Genomic DNA, 19,376 nt, shown 5'->3' with positions numbered 1-19,376 from the left:
TGATCCACATGTGACCGAGAAGATGTGTGAATATGAGTGTGTGGCTCAGTGGGTTGACATAACTTAATAAAGAAGGGACCTATAAAAGGATTCATTAGCAGGCAGAATTTTCCAGTGACCGATTTTCTCCCCCCCCCCTTCTTCTTCCAATTCAGTATGTAGCATACTTAGCTCAGGCTATTAAATAATTCTGCATTTTCTCGCTTTCAAGTTTTGTTCATATCTGAAATTCATTGCTGAGGATTAGTTTAATGTCTCATTGAAATGACTTTTCCATTCTTTGCAACACAGGAATCCGTTTCAGCTTATTACGCCCGTAATACCAGCTTGGCTTTTTCACGGGGAAGTCAACTTAAAAATGCCCTCGGCAATAATACGTTTCATGCAGATTTAATAGTCTAAGCACAGCGTTGTGATAAATATTGCGTATATATAGGAGCAAAGCGGTAAAATCATCCGACAATTTTCGTCCAGGGTCGCCTTTTTTGCCACTTCCCGAAGACTAAAAATGACATTGCAGTTGCTCTCAGCTCAATGTAACAACCATGATGACTCAGTTTTAGAAAACAGGTGAGATTTGAGCAGCTGTGATCTCATTTTCAGTTGGCCTAAGGTGTCAAAATGGAGGAGCCTTGAATGGGGTGAAAATTGGTGATTCTTCTTTTCCTTTCGGCTTTTCCCCTCAGGGGTCGCCACGGCGAATCAATGTCCAATGGTGATTGTGCTGCTTATTTCATATCCAACAAACTGACTTCCCCTTTCAAGGACAACCGACGTCTCCGGACAAGCTGTGTCCATAATTTGTAAAATGGCTTCAAATGACTTCCACTGAGCGTATTTTACAAAGATTCCACTGCATATAGCTATATTTTACGGTTTAAGACTCGCGCTGAATATTCAGGAAGTCTTGTTTTTAGTTGGTGACAAGTCCGTATGTGACGTCACTAAAGGAACACCCCTCACCGAAAAAAAGACGCATTGTAGCGGTCCTTCCATCACGTCAATGTATTTTGCTGTATTTGTTTGGTCTGGGGACCTCGTGTTGCCAGAAGAGGGCGTCCAAGCTCCATAAAAGGAATTTCTCAGCCTGTGGAAACGGAGGTGGCCACAGGAGGTCGCAATTTTGTGCCTCTTTTTCGGTGAGACGTTTCCCCTCAATGTTGCCTCATAATGGCACGGAATAAATTCTTTAATCGATTGCAAACATGTATGCTTTCCTCTTCAGAACTATTTGAATCATATTCATAACTGGATGTGTAACAAGAAAGCATCTTCTCCTAATCTGAAGCCATTGTGTTGATTCTCCAGAAACAACCGACACCATTTTTTTGTTTCCTAACTGACATCAGAAAAACGTTTTATAGCATCTAAAATATCCAAAACACGCAGGCTGATATTTTTAGTCAAATGCAAAACACCAATAAAAATGACTTTAAGTGTCCCAAAACTACTTCAAAATGACCTCAGAAAGATTCAGTTTCAGAAGGTCCCGCCCCGTTGTTCGGGACGTCACGCCAAGACGTCTTGCCTTGCTCGAGAATCAAAACAATGGCTTCAGATTCGGAGAAGATGCTTTCTTGTTACTCATCCAGTTATGAGTATGATTCAAATAGTTCTGAAGAGGAAAGCATAAAAAAGGAGTCCTCCCGTATCAATTCGAGCTGTTAGGACTCCAATGTAGCGTCCCATAAAATGTACAAGATGGCGCCCAAGCTCTGTTGGAAATAGGCTGATTTGTCTGCTGGGAATTTGTGTCAGCTAGTATCAAATAGTAGTCTTGGTGCAACACACAATGATTCGCCATCGCATTATTTATGTGTTTTCCTTCTAATTTCGCCATCCACACAGATAAACACCAAGTTTTCAGACCAAACAAAGTACCCAAAATGCATTGTGTGTCGCTTTCTTGGTCAGGGGCATTCCAGACGTGACGTCACGTAGGGAGGGCATCGTCACCAACTCAAAAACAAGACTTCCTGAATATTCAGCTGGAGTCTTAAAACGTAAAATATAGCTATATGCGGTGGAATCTTTGTAAAATACGCTGACTAGAAGTCATTTGAAGTGATTTTACAAATTATGGACACAACTTGTCCGGAGACGTCGCTTGTCCTTTAAATCAGTCCAAATCTTTCTCCAAATGAAAGCATAGCTTCTTTTCTCCGTTTCTTAGGTTTGAGATCCGCAATGGTAACAGCCTGCGTTTAGTCCACGTGAAAGAGGACGACGAAGGAACGTACACCTGCACGTCAGAAAACAGCGTGGGCAAGACGGAGGCTTCGGCCATGTTGCAGGTGCACGGTAAGCAAAGGAAGTTGAGCAACACGCTGTGCATTTTGTATGCTGGTTGAACATGCACACATAGAGAACATATGCTCGAGCGGGCGTGAAAGCATGGTGCAATACACTCGGATTATCAAGATTATCAATGTTTTTTTTTTCGATTATAACGTGATTCTTTGAAAATTCTGTAAGGATTTTTTTTGTGTTTTTTTTATTATCATTACATGGTATGGGACGTTACATTGGTGTCATTGACGGCTCGAATTGATATGGGAGGACTCCTTTAATCGATTGCAAACATGTATGCTTTCCTCTTCAGAACTATTTGAATCATATTCATAACGGGATGAGGAACAAGAAAGCATCTTCTCCGAATCTGAAGCCATTGTTTTGATTCACTAGCAATGCAAGACGTCTTGGCGTGACGTCACGAATGGGGGCGGGATTTTCTGAAAATGCCCAATTCGCAGCTCAATTTTTTTACAGATTTTTGACACTTAAGTCATTTTTATTGGTGTTTTGCATTTGACTAAAAAGATCAGCCTGCATGTTTTGGGTATTTTACATGCTATAAAATGTTTTTCTGATATCAGTTAGGAAACAAAAAAGGACAACCGACATCACTTTTTTGTTTCTTAACTGACATCAGAAAAATGTTTTAAGCATCTAAAATACCCAAAACATGCAGTATGATATTTTTAGTCAAATACAAACCACCAATAAAAATGACTTAGTGTCATAAATCTGCAAAAAAAATGAACCCGGAAGTGGCCAGTTTCAGAAGGTCCCACCCCCTTGTTCGTGATGTCACCCCAAGACGTCTTGCCTTGCTGGAGAATCAAAACAATGGCTTCAGATTCGGAGAATATGCTTTCTTGTTACTCATCCAGTTATGAATATGATTCAAAAAGTTCTGAAGAGGAAAGCATACATGTTTGCAATCGATCAAAGAATTTATTCCGTGTCATTTCGAGGCATCAGGGGTGGGAAATGTCGCACCCAAAAAAGGCAGAAAATGGCGACAAAGCTGTGAAAGGAATTAATCAGCCAGTTTCCACAGGCTGATTAATTCCTTACATGGAGCTTTGTCGCCCTCTTCTGCCTCTTTTTGGTCCTACACGACGTTTTCAGATCAAAGTACAGCAAAATGCATTGACGTGATGGAAGGACTGCTACAATGTGTCCTTTTTTCGGTCAGGGGCGTTCCTTCAGTGACGTAGGGTGAGGACTCGTCACTAACTCAAAAACAAGACTTCCGGAATATTTTGTGCAAGTCTTAAAATGTAGCTATATGGGGTGGAATCTTTGTAAAATACGCTCAGTAGAAGTCATTTGAAGACATTTTACAAATTATGGACACAACTTGTCCGGAAATGTCGCTTGTCCTTTAAATGTCATTTGATTTCTGGGGATGATGGTGTGTCATATTTTTGATGTTGCACTAATACTCTGTTCACAGCCACAGCTTCTTCACACATTAAAAAGTAAAAAATAAAATAAAAATATGGTCATTTCCTGTCCGGTGGTTGTTTGGGCCTTGTGTTCAATGCGTCACTCGGGATTACGCTAAACTGTTGGGATTATGTCATTTGACAGATGTTTGCTGCAAGTGAACTCGAACTCACTGTTGGCGAGCAGTCCCTGCATTAATAAAACATAACTCCTCTTCCTCTTCTCCTTTCCCAGTCTACGTCACATTCCGAGCTTCTCCATCTTGTGTCTCGACTTTTTAACGCTTTCATACGCTAATGTTTTTATCAATCCAAATAAAATCCAATCGGGGCAAATTGCCATTCTCTCTTATTCACTGTGTGTTTAGTTTTTTTTCTTCTTTTCTCCATATTATCAATCCTTTTGTGATGTAGCTGCATGTTTCATCCATCTCATTAATTTTCCATCTCTTGCTCTGTCTTGTTTCAAACGCGATCATCATTCCAGTTGGCCGGCTGTGTAATTTCCACTCCCTCCCTTTTTCCACCCCCCCTGTGCTCTCTCGTTACGGATTCTTATTTTCCCTTTTGACGGACAGCGACCCTTCCTTTGCTTTCAGGAGCACACACACACACACACAAAAAACGGAAGATAAGCATAATACCAATTGTGTCACTTTTTTTTCAAAGTTCAAAGGTCGCACTACGACACATAAAAGAGCGCATCATACGGCGCTGGAGCCGCAGGTTGCCGACCCCCTGTTTTAGATGCTCAAAATGTGCCTGCTTGCAAACATCAGGCTGGACTAAAAGCCATGAGGTTTAATGGCCTATTCATCATTGATGAGTCGTGCAATCGTGTGCGTTACGGGAAATGATGACGGTGAGAAAAAGAATATGCTTAACAAGCCCATCTTCTCCTCTGCAGTGTCACCTCAGATCGCAACCAAACCGCGGGACCAGATCGCCTCTCAGGGGAGGAGCGTCACCTTCCAGTGCGGTACCACGGGTAACCCCCCGCCTGCCATCTTTTGGCAGAAAGAGGGCAGTCAGGTGAGGAATTTCAATTGTCGCTCGAATGACAAGATGACGCCAGACACTTTTTCTTGGAAGATATTGCAACATAAGGTGGAAGCTTGTGTAGAGCGGATGGATGGAAAGGTAGGGCGGGGAGGAAGTACAGCAGGTGTGTGAAGTTCCTCTGCGGGCATGACTCGAAGACAAACAGTGTCCTCTTTCGACGTGGCGGCTGTAAATAATCTGCAACAGGAAGCTGCTTCAAATGTTTGTTTTTCTCTGCCTCAAGCTAACTGGGAAGTTGGTTGTTTTTATTTATTTTTTTTTTTTTGGGGGGGGGTGGACTGGGTCAAAGGAGGGTCTCTTTGTGGGGATTATGTGCAGCCTTCTAACCCTGGTACTTCCACTCAACCGTAAGCCTCTTACAGGAATAACATGCATGGGGGGTGCACATCGACAGTATTTCCTACTCTGGAAAATGGGCGGGGGTCAGGGGGGGGGGGATATTGAACTGTCCATCATGTGGAAAACATCAAAAGAGTTCTTGCTAACCAGTATTTATGATAACTATTTTTCTCAAATAGATTTTTCAGTTCTCCCAAAAGTGGAGTAACAGTACAGTATTTCCCGGTGTATAAGGTGCACCGGAGTACAAGGCGCACCCCCAATAAATGGTGTATTTTCAAACGTTTTCCATATATACGGCGCACCAGACTATAATGTGCACCTGAAATGAATGAAAATAGTTTTAAAAATATATGTTAAGATATACATGTTTTCCAAATATAAGGTACACCACTTTAAAAAGTGGAGTCGGTCTGTGGCTGCTGGCGAGACCTGTTGTGGCTCAATATTACTTCACATATAAGGTGCACCCGTGTATAAGGCGCAGGGTTATCTTTGGAAGAAAATCAAGGCTTTTTGGTTTACCTTATACACCAGAAAATACGGTGACTCAATCGGTTCCTGAATACTTTTGTCTGCTGAGCCCATTTGAGCTCTCCTGCTCATCAAATCCATAGGATTAAAAATGGTATAATGGCCGTCCAACTCATGCACCTTATCTTTAAAGGACAACCAAAATCACTTTTTTGTTTCTTAACTGACAACAGAAAAACGTTTTATAGCATCTAAAATACCCAAAACACGCAGTATGATATTTTTATTCAAATGCAAAACACCAATAAAAATGACTTAAAGTGTCCAAAATCTGCAAAAAAATTGAGCTGCGAATTGGGGATTTTCAGAAAGTCCCGCCCCCAGTTCGTAACGTCACGCCAAGACGTCTTGCATTGCTCTCGAATCCAAAACAATGGCTTCAGATTCGGAGACTATGCTTTCTTGTTACACATCCAGTTATGAATATGATTCAGATAGATCTGAAGAGGAAAGCATACATGTTCGCAATTGATTAAATAATTTATTCCATGCCATTTTGAGGCAACATTGGGGAGAAACGGATCACCAGAAAAGAGGCACAAAATGGCAACCTCCTGTGGCCACCTCCGTCTCCACAGGCTGATAAATTCCTTATATGGAGCTTGGACACCCTCTTCTGGCAGCTTTTGGGTGCAACACAAGGTTTTCAGACCAAACAATTCAGCAAAATACATTGACGTGATGGAAGGACTGCTACAATGTGTCTTTTTTCGGTCAGGGGCGTTCCTTTAGTGACGTCACGTACGGACTCGTCACCAACTCAATATTCAGCGCAGCGAGTCTTAAAACGTAAAATATAGCTATATGCGGTGGAATCTTTGTAAAATACGCACAGTAGAAGTCATTTGAAGTGATTTTACGCGTTATGGACACAACTTGTCCAGAGACGTCAATTGTCCTTTAAATTAAAAAAAAAATCTGACTATAAACACACTGACTTTTAAACACAACTGTCTTCTGAGCCTTGTTTAACTTGGTTACTAACCAAAACAACAGTACCTTATTTTCCCGTGTTTAAGGCACACCCAAAATACATCATTTTGTTCAAATAATGACCCCACGCCTTATATGTGCAGTCATATTGAGCCATAACATGTCTCACAACTCCTTTCAGCAGCCACAACTCCATTTCCCCCGTAGAAGAAGTCGTGTGTAACCCCAGCCTCTACTGTAACGCCTTATAATGTGGTGTTATCTCACGTCTTAGCCACCGTTTGATGCTCAGACCATTTCAACTCTGTTTCTGTCCAAAACCAAGCACTTTGCTAATTCCTCCCATTGAAGAATAGAGGCCAATTTCAGTATCTCATGTAATTATTTTTCCTTTCTTATTAGCAAGGACCGATCACACTTACCGTATATCACAGTCATGATTTTGCCGTTGTCGTTTTTAGATGTTGCTGTTCCCCGGACAGCCGCCATCCCAGTCAGGTCGTTACACCGTGTCCATGAAAGGCGAGCTGACCATCACCGACGTCCATCCGGAGGATTCGGGCTTCTACATCTGCCAGGCTATTAGCGTGGCGGGAAGCGTTTTGAGCAAGGCACTGTTGGAGATAGAAGGAGGTATGATTGACCTTTCACCTTATAAGTTTATAATGAGCGATAATTATTGCGGGTGGCAGATTGTTTGGCAATACCAGAAAACAAACTCTTGTGTTGTCTGAAAAAGGCAGAAATATAATGAAGATAGGGGATGAAATTGTTACCCAGCCTAAATTAACAACAGTTCATGAATACAATTCAGACAATCACTGAGGGCCTTGTCTAATTAATGCATTGGCCTCATTATTGATCGCACTAATGGAGCAGAAGGCTTCTTTTTTCCGTCAAAATTAACTCACATTAGCTAACAGGCTAGCCATTATTTTTCATTGAATTACTCAGACGAGATTTTAAATCAATATTTTATGTATAGATGTAAGAAAATGCCTTTCACATACCGGATAATAGAGGTGATTCTGATCAATCCGTCCACGGTAGGACCTTCAGGCCAGATCCCCCCAATCATTCGCCAAGGCCCAGCCAATCAAACAATGTCCGAGGGCGCCACAGCCCGTCTGCACTGCCGAGTCATTGGAGGACCCTCGGTCAGGATTTCTTGGGAGAAAGACGGAGACGCGATTGAGGGAAACGATGCTCGCTTGACGCATGTACCGGATGGCACGTTGGAAATCAGAGATGTAGAGGTGAGTGACAGTTGGGTGTACTTAAAGGACAACCAAGACCTCCGGACAAGTTGTGTCCATAATTTGTAAAATCACTTCAAATGACTTCTACTGAGCGTATTTTACAAAGATTCCACCGCATATAGCTATATTTTACGTTTTAAGACTCGCGCTGAATATTTAGAAAGTCTTGTTTTTGAGTTGGCGACGATTCCTGACGTCACGGAGGGAACGCACCTGACCGAGAAAACGACACACAATAGATTTTGGGTACTTTGTTTGGTCTGAAAACGTCGTGTTCATCCGCGTTGATGGCGAAATTAGAAGGAAAACACATAAATAACGCGATGGTGAATCGTTGTGTGTTGCACCAAGACTACGATTTGATTCTAGTTGAATATATTTCCCGCCCCCATCTTTTTTCCGTTTTGTTCTGGTTTTATTTTTTCATGCTTGGGTGCCAATAAAGCGCTGGCCATGGCCACTGGCAATGTGTTTTTCTTTTCCACAAGGGGGAAGCATTTCCCTTTTTTACATGTTAGCGCTTTGTTCCGGCTTCAGCTGTTTTTAAAGCGCTATATACCAATATGCATGCATTGCATTGTATTTTGGAGATCCACCCTAGTTTCAAGCTCATATAACTCCAGACCCATATAACTTAGGAATTAACTCTTTTTTTCTAATAAAAGAAGATAGTCTAAGGTTTCTTACACTGCATTCAATGTTAATGTCGTCCTAAAACTCAATAGTCTGTGGGTCCTGGAATTTGAGTGAAAATGACAAAAACCCTGACACTGGAGTGGACACATTTTGCACATGCCTGGCAGTGAATGAGTTCATGATGATATCACATTATTAACAGTTCGCAGTGCAAAGGTAAACCATCCCGTCTGTCCTTCATCCTCCCTTTAGCTTTCCTCCTCAAATTCACGTCACCTTTCATGCCAATTTCCAATTTGGTTCATAATATTCAGAGCGAGTTTTCAAGAGCGATGTCTCCTCAGTGGCACTTATTTCTCTCCGTTGCAATTACGTGCTCAAGCGGTGTATAATTGTAATGTTAATGAAGGCTCCTGTTTGCACATGCTAATGCGCTGCGCTTTGATGAAGGATTGGGCGCTAAGGGTGCCGTAACCCCACACCTGGAGGGTGGCGAGGCGGCATCCTTTATCCTTAATTGACTGGAGATAGCCCATTAATCATCTAACTTGCTTTTAATTAAAAGGCTTCCCTTTTTTTTGGCTGCTCTCATAAACTTAACATTAAATTTTGCTCCAGTGCACCACTGAGAGGAAGAGGAAGTGGTTGATCTGCCGAGGGAATGTGCTCAATGGAACAAAAGAGATGCATTAGTGGAGCATCGTGTAGTTGTCAAGGGAGTACTTTAAAAAAAAAAAAAAGAGAGAGAGTGTGTGTAGAAATGAAGATGACGCGTCAGGGACTAAAAATATTTACCCCGCCGGTGCACCGACAGCATGCTATCAATATTTCATTGAGAAGCTGAAGTCATCTGAAGATGTTCACCTGCTTGCATAGCGGCAAGGTCAACACTCCGAAGCATGATCTCATTAGGTCTCTGGATCGTTGCTGCAGTGCAGTGTGGCACGAGTCCCGCGACCAACTGCTACAGTGCTGCCTAGTGACACACAGGATGACTGTTTGAAACACAAATAGAAAACACACCCACACTTATTCGCCAAATGTGCAGAAATATTTATAGCCCCATGAAACTGTCCTTTGCATGGGTCTCTTCCAGCACTAAATATACGTCAAAATAATAATACAAATGACAGAGGATTACTGTATTTTTCCAGTGTATAAGGCGCACCGGAGTATAAATTGCACCCCCAATGAATGTTGTATTTTTAAACTTTTTCTATGTATAAGGCCTATAAAGTGCACCTAAAATGAATGAAAATAGTTCTCTAAATATAATATAAACATATATACATGTTTTCCAAATATAAGGCACATTATAAGGCGCTACAGTAGAGGCCGAGGTTAATTCTTCTACAGGGGGAAATGGAGTCATTGCGAGATCTGTTGTGGCTCAATATTACTTCACATAGAAGGCGCACCTGTGTATAAGGCGCAGGGTCATTTTTTGAAGAAAATTAATCATGAATAATTTTCTATTGGGAAAAAAAGGTAAGAGTAGCATATTTTCCGATGTGTAGGGCGCACCCCCACTGAATGGTATATTTTCAAACGTTTTCCCACATATAAAGTGCACCAGAGTATAAGGTGCACCCCGAATGAATGGTGTATTTCCAAACTTTTTACATATATAAGGCGCACGGGACTATAACGTGCACCTTATAGTCCAAAAGTAGTTTCCCAAATTTAATATAGAAATATATAAATGTTTTCCAAGTAGAAAATTCTAAAATTAAAAATTAATTAATACAAAGTTAAGAGTACTGTATATTACTGTGTATTGTGTGAAATGAATGACATTTCCAAATATATAAATGTTTTTTTCAAATAGAAAATAGAAAAATAGAAAATTAAAAATTTATAATTTTCAATTAGGAAAAAGTAAAGAGTACCATATTTTACTGTGTATAAGGCGCACCGAAGTATAAGACGCACACCCACTGAATGGTGTTTTCATATACAGTAAAGTCTCGTTACATCGATATTCAAGGGAGTCCAAAAAAATATCAATATAACCGGGACTATCGATATATCCGACCCTGTTTGCATGTAATTTTCTCCGTGCGTGCATAGAAATAGTATCGATATAACCGGGACTATCGATATATCCGATATCGATATAACGAGACTTTACTGTATGTGTTTTTTCCATATATAAGGCGCACTGGAAAATACGGCGCACCTTCGATGAATGAAAAAAAATCCATATCTAATCCATATAAAATATATGTTTTCCAAATATAAGGCAAACTCCATTATAAGGCACTACAGTGGAGGATCGGGTGATTCATGGCTTCTTCTACAAGGGGAAATGTTTTTTTTTTTGGGTGATCGAACACCCATAATTGTCCGCAAGTGGGAGTGAGGGTGGATTTTCGTCTGTGTGTGCCCTGCAATTGACTGGCAACCAGTTCAGGGTGTCCTCCGTCTACTGCCCGAAGATGGCTGGGATAGGCTCCAGCATTTGCTCTGCCAGATTAAGGTGGTGAAAGATCTCTGAGCTTTAACCGTCTTCAAAGCCCCCCCTTTGGCGATATCCAGTCAGCATTTTTTTTTATATCTTCCATGTGTTTGTGGTCTCTGTAGATTGCTATCTTTTTTCCAATGTATGTCCCTTGTGGTCTTCAAATGCTAACCTTGACCCAACAGGAAGCTGACTCGGGCATGTACACGTGTGTGGCGTCCAGCCCCACGGGGGAGTCCAGCTGGAGCGGGATGCTAACCGTCAGAGGTATTTGTGTTAGCGTTGGTCTCTGTGTTCGCAAACCCATCATTTTACAAAACCCCTCACTGTCCCAATCCTCAACAGAAGACGCCGTCTCGTCCACGTCAAGAATGTCTGAATTCATCCAGTTACCGGGACCACCACAAAAACCCGTAGTGACCGACGTGACCAGGAACAGCGTGACACTTACCTGGCAGTCCAACCCGCACGAGGGCGGGGCCGCCGTCACCTCCTACGTCCTCGAGGCCTTCAGGTATCAGCGGCATCGGTCTGCACTCAATGGTCACTTTATTAGTTACACCTGCGGCAATTCATGTGGAGCTTAAAGGACAAGCGACACCATTTTTTTGTTCCCTAACTGACATCAGAAAAAGTTTTATAGCATCTAAAATACCCAAAACACACAGGCTGATATTTTTAGTCAAATGAAAAACACCAATAAAAACGAATGAAAGTGTGTTGAAACTGCAAAAAAATTGAAACAGGAAGTGGCCAGTTTCAGAAGGTCCCGCCCCCTTGTTTGTGACGTCACGCCAGGACGTCTTGCCTTGCTCGATAATCAAAACAATGGCTTCAGATTCGGAGAAGATGCTTTCTTGTTACTCATCCACTTACGAATATGATTCAAATAGTTCTGAAGAGGAAAGCATAAATGTTTGCAATGGATTAAAGGAGTCCTCCCGTATCAATTAGAGCCGTCAGGACTCCAATGTAGCGTCCCAGAAAATGCACAAGATGGCGCCCAAGCTCCATTGGAAATGGGCTGATTTGTCAGCTGGGAATTTGTGTCAACTAGTATCAAATAGTAGTCTTGGTGCAACACACAACGATTCACCATCGCGTTATTTATGTGTTTTCCTTCTAATTTCGCCACCAACACGGATCAACATGATGTTTTCACACCAAACAAAGTCCCCAAAATGCATTGTGTGTTGCTTTCTCGGTCAGGCGCGTTCCTGACGTGATGTCACGTCGGGAATCGTCACCAAAAACACCAAAAACAAGACTTCCTAAATAACAGCGCTAATAATAGCTATATGCGGTTGAATCTTTGTAAAATACGCTCAATAGAAGTCATTTCAAGTGATTTTACAAATTATGGACACAACTTGCCTGGAGGTGTCAGTTGTCCTTTAAAAAAAAGAAAAACGCCATTGTTACATTTCTGGTCATGTCAGTTAAAATTTAGCATGATTTTGATCATGTTATATCAATGTCAAAATCATTTGCTAGTGACACAATTTTCTTTTCAGCGGTATACCAGACAGACAATTAAATGTTAATAAAGTTTTCGGGGTGGTTCGCCAGTGGGTATTATCAAGTGCAGCACAGACATTCTCCCCTTCAGCACTTTCTACTGTTTTTTTTCTTCTCTTCTCTTCAAAGAAAGGATTGGCTGTTATTTTTAATGCACGCGGCACTGTGTTGCTGTCTGTTTTAATCTTTTATTTTTTTCTCTCCACCCTATTGAAGCCTGGCCTTTTCATCTCAAAGCATTTACATTTCACCAATGACTCATTGGTGCCAAAGGGGCATTATTCTTCGTTTTAGTGACATGAAGCGACACTTGCAAATTAGGAAAGAGATTCAAAAGCAAGAGTGGAAAGAGGATAAAGGGGGTGCAAATGATTTCAGATTCACCATTTCAGATTTTTTTTCCTGATATTTTTGGGTTCAAGTGATTAATTTTGGCTGTTTTTCTAAAAAAAACTCATATAAGTACAAACAACTATGTGCAAAAGCAGTGGCAGGCTGTCAGGGCCTGCAAGGCCTTCTCTGCTGCCCTAAAAATATCTGAATCACAGACTATTTAATTATATTTTGTCCATGAAATATTTTTGAATAATTCCAAACTGTCTTTCAGCTTCCTTTCATTACGTTTCCCCTGTTGCGCTGCTTCCAGGTGTTTTTTTTTTTCATATTTAAGCATTTAACCAATCACATTTCAGCAATCACTTGTTACCGGGGTCAGAAATCTACCTGGATGCCTTCACAATCAGTTCTGCAAGCTCTGGAGCATAAAAATCAATGGCGATGAAACAGTTGCAATCAGAGTTCGAGTTGGCAATTTAATACCTGCTTGAAGGCACTCGCAACGTCAGAGTTTTCGCAAATTATGATTGGCTAGCCACATGATTGGATAGTCCCTAGTCAATCATAGTATCACTAACATTTAGTGATAAGAGCATACTGACCAGAGCTAGCACACCATATCTGTAGTGAGCTGCCTAAGCAAATATATTGTTGTCTCGATTAAATACTGTTTTTTTTTCAACCCACATTGACTGAAGGAGAAGAAATTGATTAGGTTGGAGATACAGTAAAGTCTCGTTATATCGATATCGGATATATCGATAGTCCCGGTTATATCGATACTATTTCTATGCACGCACGGAGAAAATTACATGCAAACAGGGTCGGATATATCGATAGTCCCGGTTATATCGATATTTTTTGGACTCCCTTGAATATCGATATAACGAGACTTTACTGTATACTGTTAAAGCCATTTTAAAGACGGACTTTTCAAGAAAAAATTGAATTTTTTTCCCGGCTAGTGGTACCCTCCAGTGGACCTGTAGTAAATCACACCACACTTTTTTCAGTCTGGATTGATTCAGACGTAGCACTACTGAAGGCCTAGCAATGAAATCCATGGCCCGCCAGTGTGCAAAAATAACAATGGTATCTGGACTGACAGTTAGATACAAGTACCATGTAATAAGTGATAAAAGTAAAAATGCATCCGATCAATCAATAATCGGGTAAACAGAAGGGATTAGGATTTCATGACTCTCCACCAGTGGTGAAAAGAGCTCAAATGTGTTAATCCGGTAGCCATAGTTTATGACTGTAATAGCATTTGATGGCGTGTGATTTCAAATGTCATTGCTTCCGCAACTTTCATTCCGCTTATCTAATAGGATCACCTTGTTATCCCCCAGATAGCGTGATAACAATGCACACAAAGGTCACCCCATTTTCATTGTTGTGTATTTTATTCTCGGTATCAGCAGGTAACCCTTCGGGTTCAACCTTGGATTGTGACATTACATCTCGTTTTGCCCGCCGTCAGCGAATTTGTTCATGTGTATGGCATTATTTATAGTGCAGCGAAGGCATTTTGTTTGACAGTTTGATTGATTGTCACCCGCAGTCAATCGGTGGGAAGCACCTGGCAGACGGTAGCCGACCACGTGAGGCATGAGCGGCACACCGTCGTGGGGCTTTTGCCCAACACCGTGTACCTTTTTATCGTCAGAGCCCTCAACTCTTACGGCCTGAGTGACCCCAGCCCCATTTCGGAGCCTGTCAGGACGCAAGGTGACATCCAAATCCCTAAAGCACCATTATGGCAAAACAATGATAATGCATTTCATTTATAAGCGCCTTCCAAAACTCTCAAGGTCACTTTACAGGCACAGGATACGTTTTTGTTTTTTTTTGCCAGCCAATAGATAGCTAGTAGATAGCTAAGAGCTAGCTAGCGCATAAGAGACCGTTCGGGTGTCTTATGACTATATGTGGTTTACCGTCAAGGGATTTTGAAGTCTTGTTATTTATTGGTTAACCTTTTAGCATGCTAGTTATATTTTAAGCTAATGAAATTTTAGTTTAGTCAGCACACTGCCATCTTGGAACACAATGACAATGATATTTTAGATCAAAACTATCAACACTTTCATGTTCGGGGTCGTTTATCGCAGACATCCCGATGCTAACCTTTCAACGTTCTGAAGTACGAAGCCTCTTTTATACCCCAGCGGGAACAACAAAGCTACGTGCCGAGAGAAATGCGATAATTAATGCAAAATAACTAGCTAATAGAGCTAGCCAACTATATAGATAATGGATAGCTAGCTAGATAGCTAACGAGCCAGCTAGGTAATAATAATAATAATAATAATAATAATAATAATACATTTAATTTCTAAGATGAGAAGGTTTCTTCAGCCGTCATCTGTACAAAAGTACACTTTTGTACAGATGACGGCTGAAGAAACCTTCTCATCGATGGACCACTCCTGTACGACTGAGAGCTTACACAGACGTATTTAATTTCTAAGCGCCTTTCAAAACTCTCAAGGACACTTTACAGTCACGGGACTTTTTTGTGCGGGTGAGCAGCGGCAACCATTGGCGCCAGCTTTCACTCTACCCGGAGTAGCTAATAGCTAGCTAGCTCAATAGCTAATGAGCCAGCTGGATAGCTCATGGATAGCGAATAAAGTGAGAGCTAGGTAGACAGCTAAATAGCTAGATAGCTAACTTGATAGTTAGCTAGATAGCCAGGGAAATTGATACATAGCTGAATAACTAGATAAATAAAAACACGTCCCCCTTGTTGTGAGCCATATTTCCACCAAAAATATTTGTACCCACATTTTCCACTAACAATAACTCCCTTAAACTATTTTAACCCGGGTCGGATGTCAACTAGAGTTCATCGTTTTCTGCTAATTCGCTGCGGTCGGGTACTTACAGAATTATGTGTTCCAGATGGGAGTCCTCCAGAAACAGGCATGGACCACAGACAGGTGCAGCGGGAACTTGGTGAGGTGTCGGTTTACTTATCAAAGCCTGTCGTTCTGTCTCCCACAAGTGCCAAGATTTCTTGGACGGTGAGTTGTACAGGCGGAGTGGAAAAGATGCGCTTATCTTCCCAAAAGCGCTTCTGTCATCACATCGCCGAATTTCTGTTTGTTCCACACTGCAGGTGGCACGTCATTCCCAAAACGTTCAGGGTTATCGCGTGTTTTACCGTACCGTCGGCAGCTCCTGGCTGGTCCAGGATGTGCAGTCCAGGTCGGACCACAGCGCCATTTTAGAGGATTTGCTGCGCAACACTGAATACGAGGTGAAGATAAGGCCTTACTTCAATGAACTGCAGGGACACGACAGCCTGATGGTGTTGCTGCGCACACCGGAGGAAGGTAAATGACTTTACTTATGCAGCAACAAATTGAAATAGATAATTTGTCAGGACACTTTACATTTGGAGCAGGTCTCGCGGCAAGGATGGTACAGTGATACCTTGGCTTATGAACTTAATTGGTTCCCAGACAGAGTGTGTAAGGCAAAAAGTGTGTATCCCAAAAATAAATTTCCCATAGGAAACCATTAAAATGAGAATAATCCGTTCCCAGTTCCCCATAACATAATTTTCTACTTTCTAATTTTCGAAAGCCTTAAAACTACACAAAATATGTCTTATTTTATGTATAATAAATGTGCTATGGTATTGTGATTAAAGAAATAAACTGTACTGTGTAATAAAGTCATTTTAGTTACCTTTGTGATGGTCGTTGATAGCTTGATGGAATCAAGTGGCCGGTTTCCTCACCTTTAAACACTTGATAGGAATGTAACCTTCTTCTTTCACCATCTTGAGGAATGATCCGCTTTCTCTACGATAATTTTATCTAGTTCCTCATCAATTGTGTTCTGTTTAGCTGGGTTGATTTGCATCAAGTGTACAGATGACGTGTGCGGGTTGTTTGTGAAGCCTGATTGATGGGATATTTTAACCTTGCAGTCTACACTCTGCCTTTGAACTATCAGAAGTTGAAAATCTCTCAATGTCGTCTGCCTGTCTCTTTAATGTTTAAACCACATCCCCCCCCCCCTCACTGCTGCGTTCTTGACCAATCACGTGGCTTTAACCGAAGACTGGGGCGGGGAATAGAGGACAAAAACAGTCGTCTGCCATTTTCTTGAACGAACGACATCACTTATTGTGGCGCTCCGTGTGTATCCTGAAAAAATAGTTTGTATGCCAAGGTAAAGTTTTCATAAATTTAATGTTTGTAAACCGAAAAGTTCGTCAGCCAAGGCGAAACCGAGGTATCACTCTAATGTGAAATTACTCTTTCAGTGACACTCTTTTGTTCTCACTCTGCAGCGTTGAGCGCGGCACCGCAATCCGTCTCGGTGGTGCAGCTCACCAACAGCTCCAGTATCAGCGTGTCCTGGGAGGCGCCGCCTCATAGCGCTTATAGAGGCGTCGTTCGAGAGTATAAGGTGAGGAGATTACAGTTTACATTGTGAAAGCAACAATCTGGTGAATTAGTAACATCGCTAATAAAAGTGTATTCTATACTATTTTTGACATAATGGGATTACGTTCAGTTTACTTGGGGGGGCATTGCGTTGATTTTTCTTGTCACCTTACATCACAGGTGTCAAAGTAAAATAAGACATTGTTTACATTCATGGCTAAAGAAATAAATACTGCAATGTAGCTAGCATTGGTGCTCATGTCCTTGACTTGTGCATACAGTAAAGTCTTGTTATATCGATATCGGATATATCGATAGTCCCGGTTATATCGATACTATTTCTATGCACGCACGGAGAAAATTACATGCAAACAGGGTCGGATATATCGATAGTCCCGGTTATATCGATATTTTTTCGGACTCCCTTGAATATCGATATAACGAGACTTTATTGTATTTCCCGGAACTCATTAAATTGTAATTGTTTCTAATCATTTTGAAGCACAGCACACAGTCATAATATGTGATTGCATTCGTGCTGTCGTTGCTGTCCACAGTTAACGGTCATCCAATGGTCGGATGACTTATTAGCATTTAGCATGGACGTTCGTTTACTGGAATGGCATCAGAGCCTGTTATTGTCACGGTTTCTTTTGCTGCCCACTACTTGTTATATAACCTACTTTGATCAGCGTGTTGACATTTGTACCCCTTGCCTGTTCGCATTCATCGCAGCAATGCAGTGCAGTTCTCCCTAACCGCAACTTTAATTCATTTAAGTCATTGGGAGCATCTGGGCGTGGCAGAATGAAAAGGAAGCTAATGTTTATTTGTTTTTTTTTTAAATCCACCTTTGCTGTGTATCTAAACATTTGCATTTTGAAATGAGTGATTACTCACGTTCTCTTATCTGCTGCCAGTACACTCTGTTGTCATCGTGTTCTCAGCTCCGCTGTGCCTGTCATCTACTCTCAGCACGCTGATTAAATAAAAAAAGCAGCGTTCTGATTATCTACTCTCTCCCAGTGAGAGCGCCACGCTGATGACTCAGACTTGAGGCCTCGTTTCTGAGAAGAAAAGAAGAAAAAATATATTGAAGCATAGAACAGACTTGTATTGTTTTCGATTCCGTGTGCATGTCTGTGTGTGATTGGATTGGATATGCCTTTATTAGTCTCACAGTAGAGAAATTTACATTTCACAGCAGCAAAGTGATGAAAGTAATACTGTAATGTAGTGATACTTGTAATGAGAAGAAGCGCAATTGTGATCTTCCTCAGGCAAGGATCACTTTTAATCCCCTGAAACTACTCGCCATGTTTGTTCCAACACTCCCTCTGGTTTAAACGTAGACTCGAAATGTTAATACGGGTACAACTTTTTAGCATATATAATTCTTTTTTTTCCCCGATTGTATGGCGTCTGGACAAACATCGATGAAAAGGTGTCTTCAGCCGTCATCTGTACTTCTTTGAAGGTGTCGGACGTTTCGCTTTTCATTTAAGACAATGAGGTTAAAATCTTAGCGAAAGAACAAAAATGGTTTGAAAGGGGAGTAAAAGAAGCGATTTTCATAAAACAGCTAAATCCTTCTTTAAACCGATATGGTGGGGTGAGGCCTACTTGGGCAAAATAGGATTAGGAATACTGATGAGGTGATACTGGTGGAAGTGGGGCATTCAGGCCAGTCGTTAGTGAGAACAATAGTCAGTGGAGTGGCAGGGAGTAGTCCTCTGCTCCCCCCCCAACCTGAGAGCAGGGACCTATCATAGCAGAGTCCGGCACTGCCATGTCTGGACAGTAGGGATATATATAGGGCCTAAACTACCAGTAAGACTAGTTTGCTGACGAAGCTTCTTGAATGGGAAGCAAAACGTCCAACACCTTCAAAGAAGTACAGATGACGGATGAAGAAACCTTTTCATCGATGGACAACTCCTGCTTCATCAGCGGACTAAAATTTTGCTGGTAGATCTGGCCCTATATATATCCATACTGTTCAGAGGTGGCGCTGCCAGACCTCTGCTATGATAGGTCCCTGCTCTCAGGTTGGGGGGAGTAGAGCACCACTTCCTGAGGCTACACTGATTACTTCTATTGTACTGACTGATTATGGTCGATGAATGGCCTGATTGCCCCATTTATAATTGTATTTTAT

The 19,376-nt window shown here is 41.5% G+C and overlaps 1 protein-coding gene across 1 annotated transcript in view; it reads left to right on the top strand.

Annotated features, from left to right (window-relative positions):
• LOC148888644 (roundabout homolog 2) overlaps window positions 1-19,376 on the top strand; it is a 64,856-nt gene that overhangs the window by 30,819 nt on the left and 14,661 nt on the right. Inside the window, exons 5-14 of the mRNA XM_089013763.1 lie at window positions 2,174-2,301; window positions 4,642-4,766; window positions 7,064-7,235; window positions 7,653-7,858; window positions 11,144-11,225; window positions 11,304-11,472; window positions 14,377-14,543; window positions 15,720-15,841; window positions 15,937-16,153; window positions 17,122-17,240. Coding sequence (XP_088869889.1) covers window positions 2,174-2,301; window positions 4,642-4,766; window positions 7,064-7,235; window positions 7,653-7,858; window positions 11,144-11,225; window positions 11,304-11,472; window positions 14,377-14,543; window positions 15,720-15,841; window positions 15,937-16,153; window positions 17,122-17,240 — 1,507 coding nt within the window. The remainder of the gene's footprint in view (window positions 1-2,173; window positions 2,302-4,641; window positions 4,767-7,063; window positions 7,236-7,652; window positions 7,859-11,143; window positions 11,226-11,303; window positions 11,473-14,376; window positions 14,544-15,719; window positions 15,842-15,936; window positions 16,154-17,121; window positions 17,241-19,376) is intronic.

The sequence above is a fragment of the Hippocampus bargibanti genome, linkage group LG14 (genome assembly GCF_051943395.1).
Source record: "Hippocampus bargibanti isolate YZ-2025 linkage group LG14, ASM5194339v1, whole genome shotgun sequence".
Lineage (NCBI taxonomy): Eukaryota > Metazoa > Chordata > Actinopteri > Syngnathiformes > Syngnathidae > Hippocampus > Hippocampus bargibanti.
Note: the sequence above shows the minus strand (reverse complement) of the source record. Positions and strands in the feature narration are given on the sequence as shown.